A 13,500-nucleotide genomic window follows, 5' to 3' on the forward strand; every position below is an offset into this window, starting at 1 on the left:
ATTAGGAAAGTTGTAACATTTGAGTTGAGTCTTGAGCTTTATTATTTTAGGATCACTTTTAATAGCAAGCTTTGCTGGTACAAAAAATATGATTTTTAAAATTTATTTATGTTCAGTTTTCAAGGGTGTGTCTACTACATACATAGTTCCAGTTGCACACAACCCTGTACACAACAGAGTCTGTGATTGCTGCTGACACGAAGAAAATCAACACTTTCCCTCCTACTTCTGCAGTTTCTAAATTTCTCCCATCCTTTGGTGTGTGTGTTTATTAAAACAAACCCTGAATCTAGTAAAGAAAGTCCCAAAATTACATCTTTGCGGTACGCCTAGAGAATGTATCAGTTGGAACAGAAGGACGGGAGATCCTCAGGAGAGTGGAGAGGTTGGTGAAGAGCTTGACAAAAATGAAGGTTATGATAAAGGTGAATTGTGAAAAGCGGAGGAAGAGAAAGTGAGTGAGTAACCCCAGGATACATCAATATTGGAATGAGAGGAAATGGAGTCCGAGTACATGACTTAGCCCTCCCTTGGTGGTTCTCAACTGAGGGTGATTTGCCCCCCCAGGGGGCATTTGGCAAAGTCTAGAGCCATTCTGGTTGTCACAACAGGGGGACGCTACCAGCATCTAGTGCGTTGAGTCCAGGGATGCTGCTAAATACACACAGCGCACAGAACAGCCTGATAACAAAGAATTATCTGGGCCAAAACATCAATAGTGTCGAGGCTGAGAAACTCTACTCCACAGCGAACGATATTTGTATGCGTATAATAGATCCATTACCAGTTTTCAACTTTTAGATTTGACCTTTGTACAAAGCACGGGAGGCTTCGTTATATTTCAGGGCACAGTGTAGATGTTATCAACCTTGAGAGTATAAAAGTAAGAGTTGGAAATGAGAAAAGTGGGGAGGTCAACGTGGTAGAAAGAGCTGGAGGCAGGTTTAAGCAGTGCTAGTATTCTCATAAAGTGTGTGTAAGAAAACCTATGTTGCAGCGTAAAGCAATAGTCACTTATGGTTTCTTCTGTCGTGGTTCCGGGAGTTGATGGGAGTCAGCGAGGCGGCTCCTGCTCAGGTAGGAGAGTCCTCTCCAAGGCTTCCTCATTGACATACCTGGCTCATTGATGCTGGGTTTCAGCTGCTGCTGTTGACCGGACCACTTCCACGTGGCCTCTCCATGTGGCCTGGGCTTCCACAAAGCATGGCGGCTGAGTACCCAGAGCCAGCGTCCCCACAGAGAGAACCAGGTGGAGGCTATATCACCTTTGATGACCGAGGCTCAGAAGCAACACAGCGTCACTCCCACTGCATTCTAGACTCTAGACATGAGTCACAGAGGCCAGCCTGGGTGGAAGGTGAGGGTAACTAGACTCCGCCTCTGCATGGGAGGAATGACAAAGATTCTACAGACATTTCTTTAAACCACTCAGAAATCAGCACATTATCTCTTGATTAGAGGTATGTTTGCTTAAAATTATAAACATAGCCAATAGAAGAAACAAAAACAGGAATATAACTGTATTGACTGAGGAAGGAGACACAGTAGACTGGAGAGAGAAGATTTCATCCGTCATACCAGAAAATCAGCAGATAATGTCTAAATCTACTATATCAAGAAAGTGTATGGGGCGAGCCCAGTGGCATAGCGGTTAAGTTCATGCGTTCTGCTTTGGTGGCCCGGGGTTCACCAGTTCAGATCCCGGGCGTGGACCTACTCACCGCTCATCAAGCCATGCTGAGGTGGTGTCCCACGTAGAAGAGCTACAACTCTACAACTATGAAACACAACTATGTACTGGGGCTTTGGGAGAAAAAAAGAAAAAGAGGAAAATTGGCAACAGATGTTAGCTCAGGGCCAATCTTCCTCAAAAAATTGTCATTCAAGTACTTAAAAAAAAAGTGTAATATAGCCTGTTATACAGATATATGAAAGAAACCTTCATAACGTAGTTAGAAGGGTTGGAAGTGGTTGCCTGAGGGAAATAAAAATGGAGGTGGGAGGGTCTTTTGTGGCATTTTATGGTACACCTTTTCACAAATGTAATATTTTAACAATGAGGTTGTATAACCTTGATAAGATTTTTAAATTCACATAAAAAAGAAAAGGCACTGTGCATTTGGCTTGTGTTTCAATGGCTTCCAGAAGACAGCCTAGCTGGTAGAAGGCGTGAGCTCTCGCCAGCCTCGTGTGGGCTCTGCGATATGACATTTTGCTGCTTCTCCATGGGTGGGAGAGTAATTTTATTTCACCTGGAATGGCTGCTAAAATGCAATAATTCTCCGTACTGTGCCACAGCCATTAAACCCAGGGGCTGGCGCACTTTTAAAAAACAGAGGGGTTTATAAATTTGTTTGCACTGCAGGTGCCAAATTGATGGATGCTCCCCGCTTGTTAAAAGAAGCACACAGTTTATTTATGGTGATGCAGCATTATCGCTAATGAGATGTGGTATTTCCGTGGTCGTCTATTAGCTCTTCGGTTTAATGCGGTATGAGTGAGAAGCTCACAGCCCATCATCATGGCAGGGTTTGTTATTTCCTGGGGGTGTAGGTGGTGGGGCTGGGATAGCAGTGCTTAGCCAAAGAAGCAGAAGACAAGTAAGACAAGGCAAATAAAGACGAATCATTGTTCTATTTATTAGGTTATGGGTCTTTGTTGGGAAATGAATGGAAAAGATTTAAGAAACTAACCACAGTTAAGAAATCACGTTGAGAGTCTGGCCCCGTGGCATAGGGGTTAAGTTGGACATGCTCCACTTCTGCAGCTTGGGTTCACGGGTTCAGATCCTAGGCACAGACCTACACACGCATCAAGCCATGCTGTGGCAGCATCCCACATATAAAGTAGAGGAAGATTAGCACAGATGTTGGCTCATGGCTAATCTTCCTCAGCAAAGAAAAAAAAGGAAACCACATTGAGGAAAAGCATGGCTGCAGAGATGTTGGGTCTCCACACTGCCTTGGGCTGGGTCTGCGCAAGCTCATTACAACAGAAATAGCCAACCAAGAGATGAAGGGTCAGCCACCCAGCGCGTGGAGAAAATTTTGAGTTTTCATACCTGAGTGATCTAGTTTGGCTTGCGACATAGTCCAGAATTCAATGAACATTTTTTTATGAAACTGAAGTTGAGAAGTGTTGTGTATTCGTCAGGATGGATTAGGTTATACTGCTGTGACAAGTAGCTCCAAAATCTCCTTGCCTTAAGACAAAGAAAGCATATTTATTACTCCTGCTACGTGTCCTATATGGGTCAATGGGCAGTTCTTCTCCACACAGTGACTCAGGGAACCAGGCTAACAGAGACTCTGCCATCTTGTAGCTGCCCCCTCTGGAACACGCAGCCTCTTCAGTCTCCAGGGCAGGTGAGGAGAAAGAATGGTAACTGTGCGTGAGAGCTTTTCTGCCTCAACTCAGAAGTAACAAACGGCATTGACTCTCACATTTTAGTGGCTGGAAGTATTCACATGGCTCTACCTATTTGCAAGGGATCTGGAAAATATGGAGGGGCAAATGAAATTTGCTGAGCTTTCCTTTCTCTGCAATAAGCTCGAATTCGCCTACACGGCCTCCCTACCGGTGTCCAGCCTGACTGGCCAGGCTTCTCTTCTGATTGGTCAGTACCCATGCTATGGAGGTGTTGGAGGGGTTTTCCCCCATATATATATATATATTTTTTTTTTTGTGAGGAAGATCAGCCCTGAGCTAACATCCATGCTAATCCTCCTCTTTTTGCTGAGGAAGACCAGCTCTGAGCTAACATCTATTGCCAATCCTCCTCCTTTTTTCCCTTTTTCTCCCCAAAGCCCCAGTAGACAGTTGTATGTCACAGTTGCACATCCTTCTAGTTGCTGTATGTGGGATGCTGCCTCAGCATGGCTGGACAAGCAGCGCATCAGTGCGCGCCCGGGATCCAAACCTGGGCCGCCAGTAGCAGAGGGCGCGCATTTAACCACTAAGCCACAGGGCCGGCCCCACCCCCATATTTTAAGTATCACCTTTAAATATGATGTACTGTGGTAGGATGAAAAAAATCATTTTTGTACCCAATCTGGGCATCTGTCTTTAAGCAGTATATTTATTTTAGTATAAAACCTAAGTTCGCACTTCTTATATCCCGTTGACATTTGATGTCCTAGAATTCAGTCTTCTATGGACAAAGAAGCGTAAGGTAGTACTTCTTTGTGTCATTGGAAGTGGGGTCAAGAGCAGAGGGTAAATAATGCCAATATTATAAAATATTAATTTAAGAGAATTAATAGACTTAGCAGAACATGCCTTTTTGTACTTTTAACATCAGGAAAGTCCCAGAGCATGTAGTGTTGATATATGTAGTGGAAAACTATCACTTGTAGCTGCCCAAAAGGCATCCTCTCTACATTTTTATAGCTTCCCACTGTGCAAGTCTCATCTTCTCTAGGTAAATTCCAAAAATCTGGTTTACTCAGCCTCCCCTGAGAGAGAGAGCAAAGTGTCTGTGAGGGTTTAGGCTTGCAATTTAGTCTCTGCCAATTGGACGCATCTGTGTGATGCTTCATTTCCAACGTGGGGAAGAGGAAGGATGTGGGCATCCATTTGGCTGCCTGAGACTTGGGAGAGGCAATGAGGTTCTAGAACAATCTGCCTGATTTGTCAGCTTCCTAATCATGGCAGGAGCAGCAAGTCCCTGGTGGGCCCTCTCTGTGGTTCCAGGCATGGATTTTGGGAGGTCATCTGGCGTCTGTTTCTTTAACCCTGTCAACAATGCAGGGCTGTCTCGATACTCCTTGACAAGTCCCTTTCTAACGAAATGAGCTAGCATGGATTCTGTTGTTTGCAACTAAGATCCTTATTGCTCAAAACTGAACATTGTTTCCAAGAAATTTTGAAGAGTGGGTAAATATGGTGAGAAAGGAAGTACATATTTTATAAAACAAATATATTGGCAATACAGGAAGCTGCAGGGGTGGCAGGGAGAGAATAAGACTGCTGCAGACGTAGGTAGATCTAAAGCGTGCCCCCAGAGAGTGAGATATCGGCCCCCCAAATGTGTCAGTCCTGTCAGTGTGGACCCTTGACACAGGGTGTGTGAATTCTTCATCTCCTGATGACCTGTGGGGATGCTGCCAATTTGTGTCAGTGGATCATTTGATATGGTCTTATTAAGTGAGCATCTAGGGGCTGCCCCGGTGGTGTAGCGGTTAAGTTTGCGCATTCTGCTTCAGCGGCCTGTTTGCTGGTTTGGATCCTGGGCGCGGACCTACTCACCGCTCATCAAGCCATGCTGAGGCGGTGTCTAGAAGAGCTACAACTCTACAACTATGATACACAACTATGTACTGGGGCTTTGGGGAGAAAAAAGAAAAAAGAGGAAGATTGGCAACAGATGTTAGCGTGGGGCCACCCTTCCTCAAAAAAAAAAAAAAGTGAGCATCTAGTCTCTCTGTGTGTTATAAGCCAACAAGGGAAGAAGGATTACTTCTGACACCTGCTGTTTACGTTAGTGTAAATGCTGGCCACATGTTTCCATGCAAACACGAATGCCAGGTGTGTTCCTTTTTTAAAAAGTAAGTAAAATACTTATCCCAGACTTTATCATGGGAAATTTCTCTCCCCATGGGAGCAACTTTATAACACCTGAGTCCATTCCTGGACCTGCCGGCTCTCGCTCCCTGTCACATGCTCTCAACCCTCCTCTGTGTTGGACAGTTCCCTGACCTGGTCCCGCCTCGAGTCATTCTGGAAGACTATCCACATTTGCTCCAGGGAGCAAACCTCTCTGACGTCCTGGGAGGCTGTGACACCCCTGAGGGCATGCACGCTTCCAGCCTGCAGTCAGACAATTCCGGGAGGCCAGGCTTCTGCAGAACACACCTTCCCTGGTCCACAGCTGCAAGCTGGACAACACGGTACCCTCGACTTTTCCTGCTTCACTGCCTCCCTCTCCTCACCCCCTCACCCCCGCCCCCTGCAAATAAATTAAGTCCATCCAGATCCTTGTCACAGGCTCTGCTTTGGGGAGAATTCAGACTAATGCAATATCCAACTTGCAAATTGGCGGGCTGAGGGTGATGATTTTAAAGAAGTATGAAGTCTGCATCTCAATGAGGATTAGAGGGAAACCCTGTGAACCAGCGTGCTTGCACCTAACCACCTCCCTGGCCGGCCTCGTGAGTGAGGATTCTTTGTAAGCAAAAGAAATTGATTCTGGATACGTTTTCTGTTTTTGTTTTTTTTACCACTTTTGAGGTATGGTTGAGAAGTAAAAAGCTGTCCGTATTTAATGTATACAACTTGATGCGTTTGGGGATACATACACACCCATGAAACCATCACCAACATCAAGGCCATAGACGTCTCCATCACCTCCCAAAGTGTCCTGTATTATTATTATTATTATTATTATCGTTATTATTATTATTTGTGTGTGTGATGAGGACACTTAACACAAGATCTACCCTCTACAAAGGAATTTACTGAAGGAATGTGCGCTCTCTCAGAGGAGGGATGAACTAGCTGAAAAGGCGGGAACCAGGACCAACGACGCCAACTTCTCAAGTGTCACAAATGGGATGAATGGGCTCCAAACACTCTTGCTCTTGCCTCACCCCCCGGAATGAAACCCAGATCCCAGGGACAGAGACCCCGATGGCCGTGACCTTGGAGATGCTGCCTGCTCTTGGGCCGAGGAGAGTGTTGTTGTGATTTTCAGTCCAAAGGAAAAGGGAGAATATCTCCAAAGGAAAACTGATGTCCTGTTATCCAAAAGGAGTCGGGCAGGCAAAACAAAAGCTACCCATCCTAGGGACTCATTGTTTACCTTTAAAAAATACTGTAAGGAAATCTGCCTCAGTACTTCACTCAAATCCCGTGTGTTGGAGAGTTGACACCCTCTTCTCATGTCCTCATTAGCAACCCCTGTAGGAAATGTTACCTGTGCACAGATCTAAGGAAAATCACGCTTAGTGTGCCAGTTAACTTTAATTTCCATTCCTCAGAATGCCCATCTCTCGAATTTCTCTCTCACTGGGCTAAGCTATGTGAAACGCTCTGCTGGAGGTAAGGGGCTGGGCTGCCTGCCGCTGGGATCAGAACAGCCTCCAGCTTTCACTAATGCCAACCCCAGCCAATCTTCCCACGCGGCAGGGAAGAGCGGCAATCCCATTCGTGCTCCATTTTATCTGTTTTATAGGATGTTTGCCCTTTTTTATCCTCCTAATGGGGTGCTCGAAGCTTACCTCTATGATGCTTTTGTTCAAGAAGAAGCACTTGATGCAGCTGACGCTGCATTCATTTTTATTTCTTCTTACCTTGTTCATCTATCTTAATGTGCATGGGATCATTTCAGAACCATGTATTAAAACAGCCAATGATCTCCAAACGCTGAAGGCAAAAAATCGTGTTTTTTTCTCATTAGGGACAACAGGCAATTAACTTACTCATTTCAGCCTAAGACCTATGAAAAATGACGAGGACGTCTTCCAGGTTGTATCAGATAGCACTGTGATTATCTGCGAGTGAGAGAACAAAAGAAAAAAAGGTTTAAATAAGCAAGATCTTAGTCTTCTCTCCAAACATGTTGGGGGAGGTGTCCCAGGTGAGGGTTACGACACATCAAGCATCCAGGTTCCTGCTCTGTGGGGCTCAGTCATTGTACTGGTTTCCTGAGGTTGCTGTAGCAATGCTTCACAAACTTGGTAGCTTAAAACAACAGAAATGTATTCTCTCACAGTCCTTCCCACCTCATCCGGGTTCTGGTGGTGGTTGGCATGCTTGGCATTGCTCAGCTTGTAGATGCATCACTCCAGTCTCTGCCTCCATCTTCACAGAGCTGTCTTCTCTGCATCTCTGTGTTTTCTCTTCTTATGAGGACAGCAGACATTGGATTAGGGCCCACCCTACTGCAGTATGACCTCATTTAATTAAACTAATTATATCTGCAACGACCCTATTTCCAAATAAGGTTGTACTCTGAGGTTCCGAGTGGACATGAATTTTGGGGAGACACCATTCACTCCAGCACAGTCATCATTCACGTTTGTGTATTTATCAAACACTCGGAGAGAACTTACCAGGCACCAGAACTGTTGTAAACACTTGACAGTTATTAACTCACCTAAACCTAGGGCGAACGCAAGAGGTGGGCACTAGCAATACACTCATTTTACAGCTGAGCAACATTAGGCACAGGAGTTAAGTACATTGCCCGAGATCACCCAGCGGGTCGTGTCAAAGGTGAGATGTGAAGCCAGAAGCCACATTCCCTGCTCTTAACCACCATACTGCACCGAAACACGCGACTTTTAACCACGTGCTCTCACCTCTGGGTTACAAGACACAGCCCAGGCTCCAGCACCATCTGTGCGTAGTGGGCAGGAGGAGAGGGAAAACGCAAAACAACCTTCAGAATTTGCTTTTTTTAACAAACTTTTTTTGAAGCCTCACCAAGTGACTTCCATTTATATCTCATGGACCAGAACTGTGTCACAGATTAAGGGCAGCCAAAAAATGCAATAATTTTAGCTGGGCCTCTTACAGCCTCAAACAAAATTGGTGTTTTGCAGGAAGGCAGAAAGGCAGAACGGACCTTGGGTCAGCAACAAACTCTCTGACACACAGATCAACTTCCTGATGTTTTAGAAGGTCCCCCAATGTAGTGTTTTCCTGTATCCATTATCTTCCTCTCCTCTGCTTTAAAATTAATTTCCAAGGGTGAATATGAATAAATAATCATGCTCATACGCAGAGCAGAAAATCAGGATACTAGAAGCATGAGGAAATTTAAAACCAACAAAACTCTAATGCTGGTTCTAATCCGTCAGACTTCCATGTGACAAATTATTTCACAGCTATGTGGCAGCCAACTGTCCATGCCCCGTGCGTTTCCCTTCTCTCCGACCGCGGCAGAGTGCTCCAGACCAGTTCCAAGTGCCACTGTCTGTCAGGAGCTTTTTTTGAAACTGTAGAATGCCGAGTTGCCTGGATGTGCTGGGGAAGGGTCAGCGCCCAGGACAGCTCTCAGCAGATGGTGTATAAATACCCCAGCTACCTCGGCCCTCAATGGAATTAATTTTAGGTGTGTATTTTACATCATTTCCCTGCAGGGAAATGTATGGTAACATATTTCAACATATTGAACTATATAAAGTATGTGATGTATTTCATAGACTAGACTCGTCCCTGCATGATTAAGCTCCAGCTTCCTGCTGTGTAGCTGGCATAACATCCACACCTGCTGGCTGCCTCTTCTTCTCTGTATCACCTCCTCACTCCCCTCCCGAAGTTTCCTGAACCTCCCAAATAAGTTGTCCTTGAATCCTTGTCCCAGGATCTATTGCTAGGTCGGAGTCAAACTAAGTTCCCCATTCCTCCAGCAAAATGGGGACAATTATTCTTTCCTCACAATAGATGAGGAGTTGGATCCCAAGAAAAGTATCTGTGGCCTCACTTACGAGGTTGTGTCTTTTCTCAATACCACGGTCAGCTCCTCCTCTGCTGTTCTGGCTCCCCCTAGCCTCTGGAAGGCCTGAAGTTCTGCTGTGGTTTTTCAGATTCCCAGGAAGGCCTTACTGGTCTGCACAGAACGTTCAGGTGGGAGAATGGGATCATGGCGGACCCAGTCGGGACAGAGAGAGAGCTCTCTCAGGAGATTCCTGCCTTTCTCTCCTAGGCTCTGAGGGGCTGTGACAAGGTGAACCCATGTAATAAGGCAGCTTAGCTTTCAAGGGCTTTATGAGGTCCAATAATCAGAGCAGTTTTAGGTCACGCCTCAACCCAAGCCCAAGCTATGTAGCAACTCCCGCCATCGTCCTCCTCTTGTCTAGACACTGCTGTGAGCCATCTGCATACCACTCACCTCCTGGAGATGGCAAAGCCAGCCAGAGAGAAGGTTTGGACGGCAAAGAATTGGAAAGGCAGAGAAGGCAGGGAAATGCCAAGCCTGAGAGCTCGGTCACTCATCCCCACTGAGATCTTGCCGGCAGAATATCACATTCTGTTCAGAGGATAGGAAAACACCCCCGACATATGGGCTTACAGCTGCTCATCAGTTATTCCCAGTGCCATTCATCGTGATGCTAGCCTGCATGTGCAAATGTGTTAAAGGCCTGTTGCATTTTATTGTTGGAGGGGAGAGGCTCTTTACTTTTACACCACGATGTGAAAAATTCCTTTCTCTGAAACTGGCGTCAAAGCCACGATGCTGATTCCCCACCCACCCCTAGTCTGTTCTTCCCTTTGAGATGAGCCAGTTTGGACCAGAGAGTTAAAGAGCATTTTTCCATGTCTTCCAGCAGTGTAGACAGTTCCTTCTGATCGACACCCTTTGGGGTAGGAAAGTATGCATGGCCTCTCCCTCCCCAGAGGCGGTAGAAAGTAGCACCACATGCTGACTTTGCCCCTTCCTTCTTTTACTATGTTTGTGCTCAAAATAAAATTGAATCAGGCTGGGAAGCCACAGAGGAAACAAAAACCCAGAGGCATAGGTAATGGGGCATTCAGAGGCCTATGCGTATTCAGACTGTCTAAGGCATGGTCTTTGACATTCAGGAACATTTCAAGCTGGAGTCTTGTCTTTTAGAATTAAAGTAATGAAAAAAATATATAGTTTCATATCCAAGGGCTAAGCCAAATGAGCTAATTATAAGATGATCCTAGTCCTATAAAGGAAAAGTAAGATCTTATGTAAGAAATATAAATATAAAATATAAAGTATAAAGTTAACATAAGGAAAACAGTTATGTAATTTTAGCATGATAAACTTCTGCTCCTTATCCTGGCATGCACTGAACAAGCGTTTGTGACTTCACATGAAAAGCAAATTAACACGAATCTTTGCAAGCCTCGAAGGGAGATGGAAGCCTCCCTCCCAGCTCCCAGCACCCGTCCAGACGTCTGCTGTTGCTGCACCGAGGCCAGAGCAGACAAGTTCAGACTCACAGTGTGCACGCTGACACACCACCTCTCAGGGATGCGACCAACATGTGGCAGATGGGAATTGAACTCAGTCGTGGGCTAGAGCTTGGAAGTCTGGTTGTGCAGAGACTGCGGGTTATATGGGGACTTGGATCTTCATGTGATTAGAGGAGACAGTCCCTGCAAAGGAGAATGAGATCCACTTCTTGGGGCTCAGTTTTCTCCGTCTGAAGAATGGTCTCATATGATCTCCCAGACTCCGCCAGTCATAAACCACAGAATTCTCCACGAGTAACTGAAGAAGGCATGGTGCCCTGGGGAGAAGTGCAGAGTAAGGACTACTGCTCAATTCTGGGGAAAGCAACCCGAGGCATCTGGGTGCCCAGAAGCAGGGGTTCGTGCATAGAGTACTGAGACCCGTGAGCAAGGTGGCTGTGATGTGGATTCCAATGCCTTCCCCATTGAGTCCTCATGCACGCATTCCACAAACACTCACCATCTGTTGTAGCTCGGCACCGTGCGAGGTCCTGGTGGGCAGGAGGCAGACACAGCCCCATGGAGCTTGCAGTCTAGAAGAGGGATAAAGGATTGAATAACTATAAGTAAAAATAAAATAGCAACTGTGTTGGTGCCACAAAGGAGATGTCGTGACTTTCTTTCCTGGGTTCTGAGGGTTGTGATGTTCTCGGCTCAGAAAGCAAATATGGAGGGCAAGCAGGGGCATCCCGGAGGACACGTGTCTGAGCTGAGCAATGAAGGAAGTGTTTCGTAGGCAAAATGCATGTTTGCTTGAGTGTGTTCACATGTGTGTGTGTTGTGCATGTTTGTGTCACATTGATGGGGCTGCGAGAGTGTCATTGGACACATAATAGCATTCTAGACATATACAGAGGCTGGGACCAGATAAAGCCTGGAAAATCAGCAGGAAGTGAAAGGAAGCCAGAGTGACAGAGTGCAGGGAGTAAGGGAGTCTTCCCCAGCCTCTGCATGCCCCCCTCACATACTACACAGGGGGAACTACTAATTCAAGCTTCCTGTATGGCACCTTGCTCCTCTGGCCAACAGTTGACTGCTTATGTTGGAGTCATTTTGTGTGAGTTTGGACCTATTGGAATGGCTAACACATGGACTCAGGATGGACTTCCTGGGTTCAAATCCCACCTTAACTACCTCCTAGCTGCGTGACCTCGGGCAAGTTACGAAACCTCTCTGTACCATCTACAAAATAGAGAGAAGACTAATGCCTGTTGGGATGCTGTGAGAATTAACAGATCAATATTTGTGAAGCAATTAGAACAGTTCCTGGTACATAGTGAGATTTGTCAAACACAATGTTAATAATAAATTTGCCCCCTCCTCAACTGATACCCTCCCCATCGTATTCTCCCTGCGGAGGCCTGGTTGATGAGCATGACCCTTCGGCTGGTGCTGCACGCCAGGCTCTCTGAGCCTGAAGGAAGGGATGGGTTGTTTGCAGGGAGGCTGGGAAGGGCATCTGCATGATGGGAAGGGATGTGACAGAAGATGTGTTTGGTCTTCCAGGAGGCAGAAATTCTGAACACAGCCATCCTCACTGGGAAGACGGTGGCCGTCCCTGTGAAGGTGGTCTCTGTGGAAGAGGATGGCACTGTGACGGATCTGCTGAAGTCCGTGGAGTGCAGATCGTCTGATGAAGACGTAATTAAGGCAAGTTGACACCTCCCTGTCCTGGCAGAAATCCACTGTCATGTCAGCATCAGTGTTCATCGACCAGCAGGCCCTCTGGGTCCCACGGGAGCCCCCCTCCCATTCTGGTTGTCCTGCCACTTCCGTCAAGAGATCCTCTAGACACAGAAATAGACCAGGAGGAAAGCTGCCCCGTGAGTGATGCTGGTCTGGGAAGCTCCTGACTTTGTGTTTCCCGGATGCTTTGGCCTCTTCCCAGCCCCCTGGTGGGCGTGGTGGTGGGATGCAGGGACCACCCCCCTAATAGACGCTACTCTCCCCCACCAGGCTGGGAAGGGGAGGGAGAGGGTGCCAGAACCTAGACTGGCGTGTCTGCGGCCGTGCTCAGGGGTGATTTCCTAGCACAAAGCATTTGTGTAAGATCAATAGGGGCATCGAGTACACAATTACACCCAGCTTTGATTTACACCACTGGCCTGGGGAGAAAGAGGAGAAATCGTTCTCCATTCTCCTGGCCGACTCACAAAATTCTCTGAGTTAGGATGTGGTGAACAGCTCTGAATATCAGAATATCGTTGATATTCTGTGGACTCCTGCCTTCTCTCTGGCCTCTTCCTTCTCTTTTTAAATTGAATGCAAAACTGATTCAAAATAAGCCAGCACTGGGAGATGCGTTGGGCTGGGGATCTCCGGCTTGCTCTGCCAGGCACCTTGAAGCACCTTCCCGTCAGTGGGGGAAATGGGTCTGTCGTGCTGCCACTGCACACTTGGGGGTCACAGCTGTGATGGCAGATGCAGCCCGGCACCTCCTCTGGGCCAGCCTTCCGGCAAACGGCCCAGGACAGCGAGAGGGCTCTGCCAGGTGCAGTGTGACTTCTTTCCTGGTGGATTCCGGGAACAGTCGGAGCACAGTCTCCCTGCGTGTTGTGCAGAGGAACTGCT

At 46.7% G+C, this 13,500-nt stretch overlaps 1 protein-coding gene across 1 annotated transcript in view; it reads left to right on the plus strand.

Moving 5' to 3' along the window:
- Positions 1-13,500, plus strand: part of TMEM132D (transmembrane protein 132D) — a 604,918-nt gene that overhangs the window by 494,033 nt on the left and 97,385 nt on the right. Inside the window, exon 5 of the mRNA XM_058531233.1 lies at positions 12,436-12,579. Coding sequence (XP_058387216.1) covers positions 12,436-12,579 — 144 coding nt within the window. The remainder of the gene's footprint in view (positions 1-12,435; positions 12,580-13,500) is intronic.

This window comes from Diceros bicornis, chromosome 35 (genome assembly GCF_020826845.1).
Source record: "Diceros bicornis minor isolate mBicDic1 chromosome 35, mDicBic1.mat.cur, whole genome shotgun sequence".
NCBI lineage: Eukaryota > Metazoa > Chordata > Mammalia > Perissodactyla > Rhinocerotidae > Diceros > Diceros bicornis.